The sequence below is a fragment of the Vipera ursinii genome (genome assembly GCF_947247035.1).
Source record: "Vipera ursinii genome assembly, chromosome: 3".
NCBI classification, from domain to species: domain Eukaryota; kingdom Metazoa; phylum Chordata; class Lepidosauria; order Squamata; family Viperidae; genus Vipera; species Vipera ursinii.
Genome location: NC_139516.1, coordinates 171575056 through 171594442, shown reverse-complemented (window position 1 = coordinate 171594442; position 19387 = coordinate 171575056). Strand labels below are relative to the sequence as shown.

The 19387-nt window shown below is 37.9% G+C and overlaps 1 protein-coding gene across 1 annotated transcript in view; it reads right to left on the bottom strand.

The window, feature by feature from the left end:
* The window catches only part of LOC310638357 (chloride channel protein C-like), a 78282-nt gene extending 59260 nt beyond the window's left edge, over nucleotides 1–19022 (bottom strand). The window contains exons 1-6 of the mRNA XM_083359372.1: nucleotides 18884–19022; nucleotides 12980–13109; nucleotides 6418–6498; nucleotides 5327–5502; nucleotides 4714–4806; nucleotides 1812–2055 (exon numbers count right to left, since the gene is read on the bottom strand). Of these exons, the coding sequence (XP_083215498.1) occupies nucleotides 1812–2055; nucleotides 4714–4806; nucleotides 5327–5502; nucleotides 6418–6498; nucleotides 12980–13108 (723 nt within the window). The 5' untranslated portion in view covers nucleotide 13109; nucleotides 18884–19022. The remainder of the gene's footprint in view (nucleotides 1–1811; nucleotides 2056–4713; nucleotides 4807–5326; nucleotides 5503–6417; nucleotides 6499–12979; nucleotides 13110–18883) is intronic.
* Nucleotides 19023–19387: the final 365 nt, after the last annotated feature.

Sequence of the window (19387 nt, the reverse complement as noted above, 5' to 3'; positions counted from 1 at the left end):
CATGCAGTAATAACTGCTTCTTTGAAGGAGGGTGTCTTCCCTGCTGCCCTGAAGGAGGCGGTGGTGAGACCCCTCCTCAAGAAGCCTGCTTTGGACCCGGCTGTTTTAAACAACTATCGTCCAGTCTCCAACCTTCGCTTTCTGGCGAAGGTTGTTGAGAGTGTGGTGGCGCATCAGCTCCCTCTGTTCCTGGAGGAAACTGATTATCTGGACCCGTACCAATCGGGTTTCAGGCCCGGACACAGCACGGAGACGGCATTGGTCGCGCTGGTGAATGATCTCTGGAGGGCTAGGGACAGGGGTTGCTCCTCTGTCCTGGTCCTATTAGATCTCTCAGCGGCTTTCGATACCATCGACCATGGTATCCTGCTGCGGCGTCTCAGGGGGTTGGGAGTGGGAGGCACCGTTCTACGGTGGTTCTCCTCCTACCTCCAGGGCCGCTCGCAGTCGGTGTTGACAGGAGGGCAGAGATCCGCCCCGAGGTCTCTCATTTGTGGAGTTCCTCAGGGGTCGGTTCTCTCGCCTCTCCTGTTCAACATCTACATGGAGCCGCTGGGCGAGATCATTCGTGGTTTTGGGGTGGGGTATCACCAGTACGCTGATGATACCCAACTTTTTCTTTCCACCCCGAACCAACCCAGTGATGCCCTCTCCGTGATGTCCCGGTGCCTGGAGGCGGTTCAGGTCTGGATGGGGAGAAACAGGCTTCGTCTCAATCCCGCCAAGACTGAGTGGCTGTGCATATCGGCGTCTCGGGTTAACCATGTTATTCCACCTCTAACGATGGGGGGTGAGGTGTTGCCCCCCGTTGATAGGGCTCGCAACTTGGGCGTCCTCCTGGATTCACGGCTCAATTTTGAAGATCATATAGGAGCCGTGACCAGGGGGGCTTTTGCACAGGTTCGCCTGGTGCGCCAGTTGCGTCCCTATTTGGACCGAGACGCCCTACGCACAGTCACTCATGCGCTTGTGACCTCCCGTTTGGACTACTGTAACGCTCTCTACATGGGGCTGCCCTTGAAGACCACTCGGAGGCTTCAACTGGTGCAGAATGCGGCCGCGCGAGTTGTAATGGGGGTTTCCCGATACTCCCATGTAACACCTCTACTCCGCGAGCTGCATTGGCTTCCGGTTGCCCTCCAGGTGAAATTCAAGGTGCTGGTTATCACCTATAAAGCCCTACATGGCCTGGGTCCGGGTTATTTGAGGGAACACCTGCTGCCGGCATCAAACGCCCTTCGCCCAGTGCGCTCCCACAGGGAGGGTCTACTCAGGGTTCCGCCGGTGAGAGATTGCCGGCGGGTGACACCCAGGGATAGGGCCTTCTCGGTGGGAGCGCCTGCCCTCTGGAACCAGCTGCCGGTGGAGCTGAGGACTGCCCCCGACCTCCGATCATTCCGCCGGGGCCTGAAGACCTGGCTCTTCGAGCTCTCGGGCCCAGACTGAGGAGGAAATTTTAATTTGGGGTTTTTTAACTGACTACAGGGTTAATTTAATATTTTTTAATTGGGTTTTTAATTTTTGTATTTTGGATTTTTAATTCCCTGTAAACCGCCCTGAGTCCTCAGGGAATAGGGCGGTATATAAATATAACTAAATAAATAAAATAAATAAATAAACTTAACTTCCCTACAACCTGGGATGTGAATTTGCAATTATTTGCTACCTGGTTGGCAATTTTATTTTTATAATGTTTTAACTATAGTCATAAACTATCCCAGATAAAGGAGGATGTTATCAATAAAAAAGTTTGTTTTTAACTGCCCCTCAGAAATATAGTTAACATTATTTGATTTGGTATCAATACATACCCAAAATAAAATCCTCTTCTCTGCTTTGAAAAATCCAAATTGACCCCTGTATACGAACCCATAGAGAGAAGAGGATAGTAAATCTGAGGTGAAAGCAGCCATCAAGCAGCAGAAGAATGTTTGCCAGGCCAATTTGATATCCCAGAAAGAGGCTACCTCCTCTAGTGTAAATAAAAGTCCACCCACAGGAGCATGGAATACAGAGGCAAGTGCTGCTCCTGCACCAGCTGTAACAAAATTCCTTCTGTAACAGAGTTGAGAAAGGAAAAAAAGTTTTTTAAAATTTATTCTATAGGATTATATAAAATGATAAGACAATTGTGCATTTCACCTTCTACTTATAAAACTAAATCTGCCTCCAAACATTAACCATGGAGTTGTGAGATAAGAAAAGAAAAATGTTAACTCCAAACCATCTACTTTACGTAGGTACGTATTATAGTTAGGTTGAGTTGCAATATTTAAGAAGGTTACAGCTAACATGGGGTGGTGTGGTAGCTCAATGGTTAAAATGCTGGGCTTGTCAGCTGGAAGGCCGGCAACCCAGGTTTGAGACCCAAGTGCTATGCAACAGGGTAAGTTCCCATTCTTGGTGCAGCTCCTGCCAGTCTGAAAGCATGCAAATGCAAGTAGATAAATAGGTACCACTTCAGTGGGAAGATAACAGCACTCCATTACATCATGCTGGCCACATGACCGCAAAAATGTCTTCAGACAGTGCTGACTCAATGGCCTTGGAACAGAGCACCGCCACCCTATAGTTAGCAACGACGAGTGAAGTAAAATCCACAGGGACTCCTTTACCTGAACTTTTACAGCTAACACAAAAACAATTTTGTTCAGAATTGGTTTGTCAAATTGAATCAGATCAAGGCCTTTTGTGGATAAAGGTTCAGAACCCAGTGTGTTGGCTGTAATGCAGATCAGGTAGAATTAAGTTTCAATTGTTTTAAGTGAACGTACAAAGATATTTCTGAAGTCTGCATTATTGGTCATGGGCCAAATGTTTTCCATAAGTAACAGCTTAAGAAACACATCCCATATTTCTTTCACAAATTGCTGAAGCAAGTTAAAAGACAAAATGTATTTTGTTTATTTCGGCTGTCAAGTTGTCCTTGAGCCATAGATAACTTGTAATAGCTTTTTGTTTGGAGATACAACAAACAGTATGGTCAAAGGTTTGGATTTTATTTACATATTTCATAATCCACTGTTTTAAAGCAATAGAATTTGATCCTTCAACCCTTTCCAAAATCTGAGCTTGACATGAACAATAACACTAGCATTTTGTTTAAAATAAAACATTCTGGGTACACCATGGATTTGCAAATGCCATCATTTTACAAATAAAAGATAAGATTTGAACTCATATTCATATTGCAAGAACTGCTGATTTATCACATCCAAATATTTTGAAACTTTGTTACTTCATAAAAACTTAGCATTTTATGCAAGCTATATCCATGTAAAATCCTGTATGAATAGAAAATTTTCACCTCAACCTGTGGAATAAGCCAGCTACTATGTCAGTTCATGACAGAAGATAAACAAAAATCAACTCTGGAGAGTTATGTTATGTTCTGATATTCTTTTATGCATTTGGTTTGGCAATTTTAGCATGTTTGTTTGTGCTGTCTTTACTCCAGAAATACTGTGCTCAATAGGGTAACGTGAATTGATGTCTCTAATCTCTCTAATTTCCTTTTTCCAATTAAAAAAAACCACCCTAAGTAGATGTGTTGTTTTCAGATATATTATATAATCCTTCTCCAGACTGGTGCCTCAGAGACTATTCTGGTTGTAAATTGAGGGTACAGATTTGGGGAAGTTCAGGCTGAAGATCTGTACTCTTCCAATGTATGCTTACTTGTACTACTGTAGATCTAAACATATGGTAACAAAAACTTAAGATGGTGGTCATGACCAGACAACTAAAGTCCTGATCCTTTTTTGTGTTCAACAGTCATAGGTGTAGTGCTATGATTGGAGAGTTGTGACCATTATCTTAATTTCTTTGCCAGTCCCCTCCCGCAGCAGATGCCGCTAGATCCAATCAAAATGATGTTGTTCATGTATTGCATAAACAGCTCACTGCTCTTTTCTGCAGTGGAAATGTGAAGATATTGAAGAAAGATGGGTCCCAAATGTTCATAGCACATCATTTCAGATTTATAATTATTACATCCACTGCAACCAACCTCCAAAGATGGGGGACAATAAACCCAACTTTCAGTTCTGGATTTTTTTATGTTAAGAAATAAAGAGAAATGAAGATGGAATTAGAAGAAGATCGTATCCAGATGCCATCATTACATTTTGTGGTGAAGATAGAACAGTTGTACTGTGTATCTTCACTTAAATGTCATGAATCCTTATTTATCCCCAAATGAAGTGCTTATGCATTCTATTACGAATATGTCATACAACACATTGTCTAGGCTTGGAAGGAACTTTGGAGGTCTTCTAGTCCAAGTCCTTGCCTAGTTCAAGAATCTTCATACCATTCCAGAAAAAACAAATATCCAATTTAAAAAAAACAAGTAATAGAGCACCTACAACTTCAGAAGGTGGGCTGTTCCACTGTTTAAAAGCTCTCATGGTCAGATAGACCCTATGTCTTCTATATGTGATTTTTTTTTCCCCGCCTAAGTGCAGAACCTTCTATTTCTCATAATTGAAGAACATTTTGTTGACTGGAGCCCAATGTTCAAGTGTATCAAGTTCCTTTTGAACATTAGGTCAATCTTTTCGGGTTTTAGCAGTCAAATGTATTACTAAATCTAAGTACACAAAATCCACAGCATTTCCTAGGTCCACTACTCACCAGATATTTTCGTTCTTATATATTCCATTATCTACACTGAGGTGTCCTTAGAAGCACATAGCTGATAAATTCCCATACCTGTCAACTGTATTCCAAAATCTGATGATGGAAGGAAAATAAACTCTAAGAATCTTTGGTCTGAAGTGGCTCAATCCATAACCTATGTTTGCCCTAGAAAAAACATTTGCAAATATGACTCTCCTTATTAATTTTCATGAAAATTTTAAAAAAACAAAATACATATAACAAATTTATAGAGTTATTTAGATTTTTCAGATTAATGATTGGTATATTCATTCATAATTTAGAAGTGGCATTTACAGTAAAAGTTGCAGCATAACATACTTTTCTTCAGTCGCTTGGATTTTTTCCATTCTATTCCTTCCTTGCCCACTTATTTCTGAATTTGTCTCCATTAAATATGATAAATGTTTATTAGGTTACACCACATTCTGTTGGTGTTTGTCAGAAAATTTATACTATACTTAGATTAGTAAAACCTAACTGTTTTTCATTAGAATGAGCTCCACTTGTGTATGTGTATCTTCTCTTATTCAACATACTGAATGAGAAAATTAGGTCCCTGATATTCTACCTTTTATGTAGATTCATGCAGTAGAATCTGTTTAATTAATACAGCAACGATTTATTTTTCTACTAGTATGTAGTTTGAAAAGCATAAATTATTTACCCCAAATGAATCATAGGACCTTCTGGTCCACAGAAGAGTCCAGATGCCACAGCTAGAACACAAGAGCCAAATGTTCCTGCAAATGTCCTAATATTAAAAATTTGCTGAATAGAAGCTCCATTCAGAAAACCAATGACTTCAGGTAATCCACTTGGGGCACCTGTTGGACAAAAGAACTACAAAAAAGGGAGAATATTACTGTAGTTATCATATTCATAGTTAAATCTAAGTTTTTATTGCTTAATCAGAGGTTTACTTGTTTATTCAATCATAATGCTTGATCCCAAAGAATCCTTAACAATGTTCTGTCAGAAATAAACTAACTGGTGGATTGCATGGGTTTGGGAAGCAGAGAAGAGTTCTACCAAATCCCCCCCCCTCTCTCTCTCTCTCTCTGTGTGTGTGTGTGTGTGTGTGTGTGTGAGTGTGTGTGTGTGTGTGTGTGTGTGTGTGTGTGTGTAAATTCTAAAGTAGAATTTTGGTAAAATCATAGAAACTTTAGAAACTGGCTGAGTGCTAGAAACAAGTCCTTTCGATGCAGCCTCAAAACACTCCTTTTCCACCTGGCTGACCTGGACTGACAGGGATTTTAATTATGTTTACAATTTTTAACTCTAATTTTTAATTTATTTTAATTTTTAATTTTAATTTATTGTACAAAGGCCTTTAATTTTAATTTTATCTTAATTTCTGTATTTATTGTATATTATTGTTGTTAGCCGCCCTGAGTCCTTCGGGAGATAGGGCGGGATATAAGCCCCATTAATAAATAAATAAATAAATAAATAAATAAATAAACAAACAAACAAACAAACAAATAAATAAATAAAAAGCAACATCCCAAATCACGTTTTCACATAAAATGATACTGTTTTGATCTCATGATCAGGCAGATTTTTTGCAGCCCATATATAATAGCCCTAGTCAGCTGTTTAAAAATAGGGCATTGCCATCATAATGATTATATTTAAAATGTACTTTCTAAAGTATGGTAACATAAATAGTGAGTTGTCAGTCATTTTTTTCACTACAAGGGAATATTTCCCATCTTTCAGACATTGTTTCAAATTGTTAAGATATTTAACACTTACCACAACTAATCCTGATGATAAAATGATCATCGCAAGTCCAATTCCCAATATGTAAATCCAGGTCATGTGAAAGTTGCCTTTCTGTCCATTTTACAAATACACAGTAAGCGATAGAGGAATGTTATAACTCTTATCACATTAATTTGCTGTACATATTCTGTTAATGCATTGTATGACCTCCTAAGATTTATCTAATCTACCTACTGTTTGTAATCTACCTACTGTCTTTATCATACGAAAAGAATCTCACAATGGATCAGAGGAATGGAAACTGGTATATTTTAGCCTGAGGAAAATATACGTTGGAGATCTGATTTCGGCATGAATCCCAATTAAAGAGTATGCTCCTGTACAGAAGTAGAAGAATTCTGAGTAATTAAGTAACAGGACATCCCATTAAAAATGCTCTACTTTAAAATGAATATTGTTTTATTTGGCACAGAATGTACACTTTACTCCAGCTATCAATAACAACAGACATTCATGTACTTGAACTAAAACTTTGATTTATTAAGAAGTATATGAAGACAGAAAGTCTTCACTTTTGTGTAAACTACATTTTATCCAGAGTTGTTCCAATAGTGGGATGGGCAGTCTATAAATTAAATAAATAAATAAATTTTAAAATGTGGTGAAGTCTGAAGGGAGGGAGGAAAGGATAGAGAAAGGAAATTGGCTTATTGCTTAAGAGATTCATTAACTAACAAAAGGACAGGAAAACTAAACATAGGAATAGTGCATGAAGGCCCTTATTAGTGGCTTGTCATTGGCTCTAGTGGTTAAATAGGCTTGTAGGTACAAAGAGATGGTTCAGTCTCAAACAATATGAATACAAAGGAATATATAAGCATTCTTCTGGTATCTTAAGAAGTACCACACAAAAGAAATCATAACCTGTATTTTATCTTCTCAGAATACAAAAACAGGGAATGGTTTTAATTTTCAGAAAGAGGGCTTCAGAAAAAAACAATAATAATGAAAAAAACAATAATAATGAAGCATATCAACAGTATTACCAATCACTCTTCCTTTTGCTGGAGATATCAGATAACAGAGTTTTTAATTTGTAGTCCTGCACTGACCAGACTCTGCTTGAAAGGTTCAGTCAACAAACAGTAGTATTGTGCTCATGAACATCTATCATAATGTTTACTGTATGCGCTGAACTCTTGACTTTCATCATTCACTTTCAGATGTATTTCTGTTCATAAGCAAATCCACATGACAATAGTGAACAGCTACCTCAAAACAGAGGTACAGTTGCTGATGTCAACAGCTTATATGTTGAGGCTAAGCATATGTTTATTTGTATAACATTCACTGCATTTTTGCCAACGTCTATTGCTATTTTTTATCATTTAATAAAATATGAAGAATTCCACTCCTCCACTCAAATGACACATAGCAGTCCCTGTTTCATCTAGTAAGCCATCTTATTAGCCCTATAACAAAAATATAACGAAGCAGTGGATTTATTTGCACTCACACAAGCAGAAAGCCATCTTAGGTATTTATGTATTTAGACTTATACATTTATTTTTAAATAAATGCATACTAAATTGGCTACATAGCTTAAACTAAAAATAGTAGGTTCTGAATGTTATACATATTATTGCATATGTTTAATATATAGTTTATTTACTTTAATGTTGAAAAGATACTGACTTAATAATTTGTCCAGTTCCTACAATAATAATCATTGCATTCCTGACTTTGCAAATGATCTTGTAATTCAACTACATCTATAATTATCATTCCAACTAAACAAATGTTTCTACTGCCAACTTTATACTAATATCCAACTGATTTGATACAGGCTGGGTTACATTGAGACCAGACCTTTGGTATCCATTCTGACATAAATTGCATTGATTTGAGTATAATTGTGACTATCTCCATCCATCTCATTGATCATTAGTGAGTACTTTATAAAATCATCATCACAAAAGCCCATATAACATATTTTCTGCTTTACATCTTTGGCAAAATATTGTTCCATCTTCCAACTTTTTTTTGCTTTTGTTTGTGTTGGGTTGGCTGAAATCAAGATGTCTGGAGTGCCCATCACAAGTAAATTGACCCCCATGCTTTTGCAAAGATGTCGTGATACTGAGGTTAGATTCACTTGTGGCTAACCATCAACGATGCCTCAAAGATGAAATAGTTCAGCAAGCTACCACAAATTTCCTGCTGTAGCCTCAGGCCAGATCTTTTGACTGTAAATTGCAAACATGTGGTAATTCAGGAAGACCAGATACATAGACCTGAATCTACCACTTCACAAATTTAAGTGGTATTTACCTCAGTCTTGGAAACATTTCCATAATCTTCTCAGGTTTCCTTACATATGACTAGTAGAATCAGGGTTTTAACAGAATCCTGATAATGCAAAACACACACACACAAAAACTTGTGGACTAAAATCTGCTCTACGTCTTTGGTGCCAAAAAAGCCATTCTTTACAATCTCTTAGCATTAACAATTATTCACAGCCCAAGTCTAAAAAACCCTTCCTTGGTAGATGCTTTATTGCTACATTGTGTATCATATTTTGATATTTATATTGAGTGATATCTTTGCATGCATCCTGTGTTTTGGATGCAAGTAATCTGATCCCTGTGACCATCCCTGTCTGCACTCCTGATGCTCTACTAATACCCATGATTTTTTTTATTTCTCTTTGATCAGAAGTTTGCTAATCACCATGTCTATCTTGATCCAGAATATTAGTAGATTCAATATAAGGCCCAAAGACAGACCCCAGAATTAAGAACAGCACTTCCTATATTAACAGTAGAGGTCAGCAGTCAGCTTTGAAATGCTCCTAGACATTTTCCCCTACAAAATAAAGGAAGGTATTGAGACCCAGGTTTTTTTTAGTGATTAAGGCACCAGACTAGTAATCAGAAGATTGTGACTTCTAGTCTCACCTTAAACATGAAAAATGGCTGTGCAACTTTGGACCAGTTGCTCTTTCTCAAACCTACAATGTCAGGCTCAGTTGACATGCTGGTCAATCAATTCCAACTGCAACCAATGGATCAATACTCAGTTAATCAAAGTGGGGGAAGCTGACCCTGCATTTCTGAAAAAACATTAGGAAGAAAAGAAAGGAAGGTATTGACCATATTGTCATTGAGTGTTTAGTGGTAGAAAACTAAGAATGAATTGTGATGACTTTAAACTGCAAAAGATGGAAGCAAAGAATCTGAGACCAAACAGGACCATGATAAAAACTCAACGTAGGTGTATTTACATCCAAGAAGAAATGAGTAACATTTAAAAGCAAAGAGAGTTAGAAGAGTTGCATATTTATTTGTTGGTTTGTTAAATTTATGGGCCATCCAACATCCAGCAGTTCTGGGCAGTTTGAAATGTACTTTTGAAATGCACTGTTTTAAACATCCTTTTTATGCTGGAGTTCTAGAATGACAAGATATTAAAATGCCATTGACAATACTTTTATATCTCAGCTATATTTCACAGACTATTTATATTCAGAGTTTCCATTTATCAACGTAAAAGCAGATGTTTACTTGTACTACACACCTGATTTTTTTAGAGGTTCTTCTGCATTATTGGCAATAAATCAATGCTTGTGTATTCACTGAATGTCGCAGTTCTTACACAGAAAGTATAGCTTTCTCAGTGTTTTCAAAATCTGCTTTTTCAGGACAAATTTTAAGAGTAGGTAGTACAGCATCAGAGAATATGGTAAACAGCAATAAATGCCTTGTTGTTCATGTAGTTTTAGACATCAGCTATTACTTCTAAAGTTATCCTACCCAAAAAGAAGACATGCTTATTTTTTTACAGTGCTCTATTTTGCACTTTTAGAATCTCAGAGTTCAAAAGTTTGGATCAAGCAACAAAATGTGTGGAAAGCTACCAGAAGAACTATATCAGGGAAGTGAAAATAAAATGGAAAAGGAAATGAGATAGGCATCACAAGTATGTATTAATCCAATTTTATCTTCATAATCTGCCTTGTGTTATGGATAATATACTGCAGATTTCACTGAAACAAGCACATAAGAATGAATGTCTATTCTAATACTTTAGGGATGAAATACATACAAAATTGATAGAATAATACAAAAAAGAAGGCTTAGGTCCAAGGTCAGGCAATATTCTGGATACATTGAGGACCATGACTTCATCCTCCTTAAAGGACCTAGTCAGTCATGACCAGTGAGCATTTTGATTGGGAGTTAAGGGAGTTGTAGTTCAGGTTGGGCAAGGATATGATAAACTACTGAGAAAAGACTATTCTGCAAAGCCTGATACTTTATTGAAGAGTCAAAGGGGCTTGTCTCTGAAAACTCCATTCAACTACTGCAGGGGTGTCAAATTCAATTTCAGTGAGGGCCGCATCAGCATTGCGCTTGCCCTCAGGGGGCCGGGTGGGTATGGCCAGAGTGGGCGTGGCCTACTGGGTGGGTGTAGCTAGAGTGCGTATGGCCTACTGGGTGAGCATGGCCAGCTCTACATTGTTCGCATCAAGGGTGCCTATGGGGGCCTGGGCAGGAGTGCAACAGATCTCAGGGTCTCTGGCAGAAGGAGGGTCTCTGGGCCAGGGTCAAGGCAGTGGGGGCCGTTCCCTCACTGTTTCCAAGATGGTTTTGCGGGCCACATGAAACCACTTCGCGGGCCGGATCCGGCCCCCGGGCCTTGTGTTTGACATGTCTGAACTACTGGATTCAGTGAGGTGATGCATTTTATAAGGAGGCAAGGTGAATAGAGCAACATGGTTGAAAGGTAATTTGAATGGAAATTGTAAGTGTGGCAGTTAAAAACTTGCGGGGTAATGGAAGAAAATATTGGTCATGTTTGCCCTCAGTCTCAGGGCACCAGTAGGACAAAAACAGTACCTTCTTCCTGCAGCTGAAGTAAGCCCTATCATGTTTTTGATTATGGCCAAATTCAATGGCACAAAGACAAATGCCTTTTGTTTCTTCTAGCTGCTGCTCTTATAGATATTGGTTAAAACTTTCATTTGCTTTTTCAACTTCATAGTGATGTTTTTAACTTCTGCCAGGTTAAAATAAAGACCAGATGTGCTGAACTACTTATTCATCAGGCTTCCTCTGCTGACAACTGTGTCCTTGTTGTCAACACATTCAATATTATGCAGATTTCTTATAGGCTGCTCTACTTCAAGCATTCATCACTTCCCTTTGATCTGACTTTCAATATAAACAAAAGAAAACCTGAAACGGAAGAATGCTACTATATATAGGCAGCAACAGGCTATCTGACATTTTTCAATCAGGTAATATTTTTCCCCCAAAATAGACAAAAAAAAGCATAATTTGCTTTATTAGATTCAATGAACAAGCTTTAAGAAAACTGGGAAGAATTACTAAATAGGGCCTGGTATGTTGCATAGGGTTGGTTTTAATCACTGTGGGGAAGAAAGAACTACAGCTGGATAATTGGGCCTAAGCTCTTCTATTCATCTTAGCAGGTTTCTAAGGCATATTAGGTGCCATTGACCCACTCTGTGGGATAGGGGGAAAGTGTCAAAAAATGGTGAATGCATGATCAAAGCTCCCACTCTCTTTTCACCACATAATTATATCTATTTTAACTTTCTTAGTACCCCCCTTACAGAACCTCTGCCCCCATATTAGCTTATTTTCCCAATACATTTTGTGTGTGTACATGTGTGTCACTTCATTACCTTTTGTCTATGGAGATTCTCAGTCATCCAGGTCACGGTTAACTATGACCTGGATGACTGAGAATCTCCACAGACATCCATTACCTTTTGCTTGCCATCTAGTGTTATCCAGATTTATATGGCCCAGATATAGTTGCATGCAAACCTTTGACAATGATTCATATGGCTGCTTCTAAAACTGTCCCTGCCTGGTTGACTCAAATGGGCATATGTGCATATGCAGACAACAAAAGTCAGAAACAAACAAGTCACCTTATGGATTTCAAATGCAAACATACAAACTATCATAACTAATTGTGGCTTATTTGGAAATCACAAGCTATTACCAAGCTTTCCACCAGAGACAAATTTCTTGTGTCTAATCACACGTGGCCAACAAAGTATTCTGTTCTATTCTAAACTGACATTTATCACTAGTTGTCCTCACCTAGTATTAAAAACTCACCTAGTATTAAGTAAACAGGAAAATGACCTCACTGTATTGCTATACAAGCAAAGTGGGACAAAGATCTTTTTATAAAAATGGGCAATCTTGTGAAGAGAAAGTATGAAGTATGCAGTGATTGGAACTATACATCTTACCAAGCCATGGTTTGCTTAAGCATGTTGATGGGTGAGTCATATTTGGATGGATTTACAAAACATGTAAAGCATAAACTTCATTTATGGGCTATAGTAGTTGGGGCAACATAATATGCTAAGCAAAATAAAGCAAACTTTATCTTGATGTCACCCAGCCCACAATTTAAAATCCCAAGGCAACTGAAATCAATACTTGAGCAGGGAGAAAGGTAACGAATGTAGCATAATCCTAATATCAGACAAGAACATTTCAGTTGAGTTTTGTAATAAAAGCTATATTGTATAATTTTCTTTTACCTGAAGATAGTCTTCCACCAGGCCCCATTTTAATCTGATGAGGTAATCAATTATTTGGTGAGTCAGGAAACCCAGAATTCCGATTGCTGTTCCAATGGTCCCCATCACCAACCATCGATCCCAATCCATTCTTTTAAAAAATGGGGAGGAAGAAGCAATTCCATATCAGTGGCAAAAAATATCATGGAGTTAATTAGTGGCTTTGGGGCAAGAGCTCCATAAAAGTTAATTAGTTAATGCTTAGGATAATGGAATCTAGGTTTTAAAACTGATTCAGTGACTAATCCTGAGAAGCCAGAGATATGTAGGAAAACCTCCACTTAGAAAACAGTGACTTTGTTTGATTCTACTCCTCTGTTTTATTCCCTTTTTGCAGCACAACAATCCTACAATCTAAATAATATGTGTGGCATATTGTAAGTCACTCTATTAACCCTGAGGAAATTTCAACTTCTTTATGAAAAAAATCAACAAAAGCAAACTGGTTTAAAATCATTATGTATTCTAATCAGAACTTTTGAGATGTACAACCATTTGTTGGGTAAAATTTAGCTTGTTTTGTTATATATTGTTTTATATATATACATTTGAACTAAATATACACTGATGTAATAGCTCATTCTTAATTGCTGAAATAACAGCCTCATTTTCACCATCATCCCCAGTTCAGAAACATTTCAAGAATCTTAGCAAGTTCAGTCCCAGTTTTCTTTAAGGAACAAGAATAGAAGTCCATCAGTCTCCCGATACTCCCATGTTACACCTTTGCTCCGTGAGCTGCATTGGCTTCCAGTTGTCTTCCAGGTGAGATTCAAGGTGCTGGTAATGACCTTTAAAGCCCTACATGGCATGGGTCCGGAGTACCTTAGGGAACAACTTCCCTCCGCCCAGTGTGCTCCCACAGAGAGGGCCTCCTCAGGGTGCCACCGGTCAGAGAATGCCATCTGGTGACCCCCCCAGGGGGAGGGCCTTCTCTATGGGTGCGCTGGATCTGTGGAACCACTTACCGGTTGAGGTCCGGATGGCGCCCGACCTTCGCTCCTTCCGACGTGATCTAAAGACCTATTTGTTTGAACAAGCCAGCCTGGTCTGATGGGTTTGGGTTTTATTATTGCTTTTAATGTATTGTAATTTATTGTTGTATTGCATTGGGCATTATGTTTAATCTTTTCTTAATTTTTGTATCTTTGTATTTTAGTATTTATTGCCCTGTTCACCGCCCTGAGTCCTTCGGGAGAAGGGCGGTATACAAATAAAATTATTATTATTATTATTATTATTATTATTATTATTATTATTATTATTATTATTATTATTATTATTATTATCAGCACCTTTGGGCAAAGAATATATCTTTCCTTACTGCAGTTCTTCAATAAAACCTGCAAAGAATTATTGTAGATAAGTTTCAAAACACAGTTCTTTCTATTGTTTTACCACACTCCTACTTTAAAATTGCAGGTACTGTTATTGTTATTCTGTGAATTACTTGACTGCCTTTAGCAGGAAAAATGACATAGAAATAAGCATTTTCCTAAAATGTGGCCACAACACAAAATGGCATTTAAAACTTTCCTCATCCCTACTTATAGCACTTGCTCCCCTATCTTAATTGTTAGGAATATTGCTTGGTTCTTCTAATGAAAGAGTATGGATTTCTCAAGTATGGATGTGATTATTTTTTTCCCCTAATATGATTTGTCTTCCCATCTTTTACTTTATTCAGGAGCTCATCTAGTCTGATCTGCATGCACTTTTCACTGTTATCAACAGATGGTGCTGGAGTACTTTATAATACTTGTGCAGAGAAAAAGATATAATGGGAGGTATTTTCAAACTAGGAAAGGTTTAGTGTCTCAAGTGAGATAAGATTCCTCCGATGCTATGTTCTGTTTGCTTGTGGGAAATAATTGATCCTGTAGTTTCCCCCATATATATTCTCTATAGCTAGTCTTCAACTTACAACCACAATTGGGACCAGAATTTCTGTCATAAGTCATTGTAGCTGTAAGTCATCAAGATTTGATGATACCATTTACAGTGTATTAAGCAAATCACTGTGGTCATTAGGCAAATCATCTGGTCATTAAGTGAACCCAGCTTCCCCAGTGAGTATTTTTTAATTGGGAACAAAGATTCCAAATCATGTGACCCCAGTTGTGATCTGGTTGCCAAGTGCCAAAATTGCAATCATATGACTGCAAGAGTGATATAATGGTCATAAATGCAAATACAGGTCACAACTCACTTTTTTCTGAGACTGCTGTAACTTTGAATCATGGTTCAACAGTTCATTAAATTGTTAAACTTGGGTCGTTTTAATTCTAGCACAACACTTTAATCTTTATAGCACATTTGAATGTTCATTTGCAAGGTATTCACTAGATTAGAGGTCTTAGTTTGCATAGAATAGTGTAAGCATATTTGGGCTTTGTGCTTGTAATTAAAGGGCAAAAATGTGCCAGAAAATGGCTCATTATGTTCAGATTCTTAGCAAAAAATAATGCCTATGGCATGAATATGACTAAGGTACTTAATTCTACCCTTCTCTTACTAAAACCATTATTTGAAAGCATCAGCTGATCAAACCATGCTTGATGGCAACAATGAAAGTGTATGAGCTATAATGGCATCATACTTGCGATGTAATAGGAGTGTGTACAAAAAGAACCATGAAAGAGAAAAAATTATTCTTTTTACAAAACTAAGAGAAAATAGAAAGCTACCAAAAAATTAACAATGGCCTGATCCTGTTTAGTGAAGGTATAGGTTTAATTATGAATAAGTGGTTAAATATGTCAAAAATATTAATTGGTATTAAATACTGTAGGCTGGGTACACTTACAAAAGTAGGGATGCATAGATTGGCAATGTTTATGATAGCTTTAGAAAAGAGTAAGAAAAGCTCCAGAATGCAGCAGCCCTCATGTTCAACTTGGTATATCCATATTGCATACCTGCAAGACTGTATGGAGAATACAGTCTTGCAGATATGCAATATGGATATATCTATCTATCCAGTGAGATCCAGTAGGTGAGAACCCAACCCCTAAGAAATCTTATCAGAAATGTTTAGGGTAACCTTCATGGTAGGAGTTCCTATCCTATGGAATATCTCATCCAGAAAACAATAAAATCCTGGCTCTTCTGGATAGCCTTGAGAATAGCTGAGATGACTGCATGGCTCCTGATGTTGTTATGCCAGAAAATTGTGCATTATTATGTTCTTACTTACATTATAATTTAACCTAGCTACTGTTCAGATTTGGTTTGGACTGGAGTGGTATATAAAATCTAGAAAATAAATCTTACTGGCTGACAATTAGATTCACTGAAGCTCAATGCATCTGGAGAGGACCAGACTGAGAAAACTAGCTCTAATTGTTGTGGGGAAAATTGACTATATAATACAGGGGTGTCAAACTTGCCATGTCATGTGACGTGCCACGACGTATTGCAACTTTTTCCCTATTGCCGGAGCTGGGGTGGGCGCGATTTCGGCCTGATGCATCCAGCCCATGGGCAGGCAAGTTGACAGCCCTGGTATTTATTTTATTTTTTATTTTAATCCCATTTATATCCCGCCCTTCTCCGAAGACTCAGGGCGGCTTACAATCTAAGCACAAATCAAATGTGCTTAGCAATAGCCTTCATTCTATGTATATGCCTGCTTATTAGGGCTTTCGCCCCCCCCAAGCGGCATAATTACAAATTCAGCTTATTGCCCCCAACAATCTGGGTCCTCATTTTACCTACCTCGGAAGGATGGAAGGCTGAGTCAACCTTGAGCCTGGTGGGATGCGAACCTGCAATAATTGCAGGCAGCTGATGTTACTTAAGGAGGCATTAGCCCACTGCTCCACCAAGGCTTTAATATAATGTCTTTTCAAGAGAAGCAAACTCAAATTTAATCAAAAATCTCACCAGTGTACTCTACATAATCTGTTTTACCTGCTGAATTGTTAATGAAAATTACACATATCAAAGAAATAGATATTCTAGATTTGCTGACATTAATTTCTAGATTAATTTTGCTGGAAACATTAGAAATATTTCATGAACTGAATGATCTGACTCACATAAATTATTTATGAAGGATAGGTCTTATGCTGCCATATTTGACCATTTCCCCTTGATTAGTATTAGCAAGGTGAACAGGTGCATTACAAAAAAAAGTGTTTCACTTCTCTGTGGGAGCGCCAGCCCTATGGAACCAGCTCCCCCCGAGCTTCGGATGGCCCCAGATCTCCAGTCCTTTCGCCGCAGCCTCAAAACACTCCTTTTCCATCTGGCTGTCTTGGACTGACAGGGATTTTAATTATGTTTTTAATTTTTAACTGTAATTTTAACTTATTTTAATTTTAATTTATTCTACAGGGGGCATTAATTTAATTTTCTTTTAACTTCTGTATTATTGTATGTTATTGTTGTTAGCCGCCCTGAGTCCTTCGGGAGATAGGGCGGCATATAAGTCCCAATAATAAACAAACAAACAAACAAACAAACAAACAAATAAATAAATAAATAAATAAATAAATAAATAAGATTATATACCTAAATGTACAATAATCCTGATTTAACTGTGCAACCATGTCAATAGACTCAAGAATGAAGCCTACTATTTTCTGGAATTTACTCCCTGACTTATAGCCCAGTTAGTTCCTCAGGTTCATCAGATGTGCTCAATTAATTCCCATAATCACTTAGGAATTTATCTGGTAACCATTATAACTGAGTAATTTTAGAAACATGATACACATCTGGATGACATCAAGCTGGACACAGCTGCCATAAGTGCTATATTAATTCACAATATTAAAATCTACATATTTCATTTTGATAAATTTCTGAACAAGAGAAGCTTTGTTAGCTTACTTATTGCATCAAATTTAGAATTCCTTCATCCCAAAATCATGTATTAATATACCACTTATTGGCACTTTGTCATTGTCTCCATAAAAGGCATTTTCAAACACGTGAACATACTACACATCTATGATGGCAGTTGGGACTGGCAACTCCATCAAGCAATGAGATCATGAAGTAAAATGTCACCTGAACGTGCTTGTTTTAGAATGCCACTTCAATTCTAGTTGCAGTTGTTAACTGAATCACCATTAAATACGACATTGTGTGACCACAACTTGCAACTTCCTACCAGTTTCTCCATTGATTTACTTGTCAAAAGCTGACTGACTGTGGGATGTTGGAACTGTCATAAATGTCCAGCAGTTGCTAAGTGCTCAAATCCTGATCACGACTGCGGTAATGCTGCAGTGTCCACAACTCTGAGGACCAGTTGCAAGTCTCCTTTCTCAGTAGTAATCATAATTTCAAACAGTTGCTAAGTTAGTAGCTGGTAAATAGGGACTACCTGTATTGGCAGTTCCTTGTAAAATTCCCAGTCCAGAGTGCTAGTCCTATGCGGATAATATGCAGAGTCTTATAGTTTCAAGACTTCCTGAAATTAATTTGGGAGATGTTCTCAAATTTTAGAGTACCATGTTCCCTCCTCCAATATGTGCCTCCCAATGAATAAAATAAATCACTTCTTGGGATTACAGTGGGGCAAGAAGTAAATACACTACTTCCATTTAAAAATTAAATTTTAATCCATTAGAGGAAATGAGCCCTGATTCTCTGTCTGTGAAAGCCTAAATAAGTTTTTTAAAAACATTGACACTTTGGAGGGGGGCCCAGCTCATTGTTTTAATAACCCAACACCAACATCTCTCAATGCCATTTAAAGAATTAAGCTTGATCAGTGATGACAGAATCCTACCTGATTACTGAAGGGGAGAAGAAAAATTAAAGAGGAGGAAGTAAACTGAAAACAGCAGTCCTTGTTTGTCCCTTATAATAGCAATTCTAAGATACATATAAATACAGATTTAAGTAAAGTACCTGTAGGATTGCTCCTGGAGCCACTTCTTATAAATGTTACTGTGTGAAGGCAAATAATCCAGACTTTCATGGACTGAATGCTCATCTCCCTTCTCTTGAAGACTGTTTTTTCTAGAGCAATGACTATTGTTAGAGTTCCCTTTGCATTGGAGATCAAGAGAATCAATCAAATCAGGCTGCTCTTCTGCCAGCAACATCTGATCCTCAGCATCACCTGCACGTCTTGCAAGAAAGCAGGATTGACATAAAATCACACAGCTCACAAAAGATTGCAGCTTGTGAAGTCACCTCACTACCCAATAGAATGGGTGGTAAATTCCACAGGAGGGAAGAATGTATCCTGTACAAGAACTTGCTGATGTTGTGGGTTGGATTATTTTGGGGTTGCAACACACAGATCCAACATGTTTGCAGCATCTACAGCCAGCCAGAACCAGATCTTGCTTTGTAACATAATGTTCTCACTGGAAGAGACTGGCATGCAACAGAATAGATGCTTTTTTT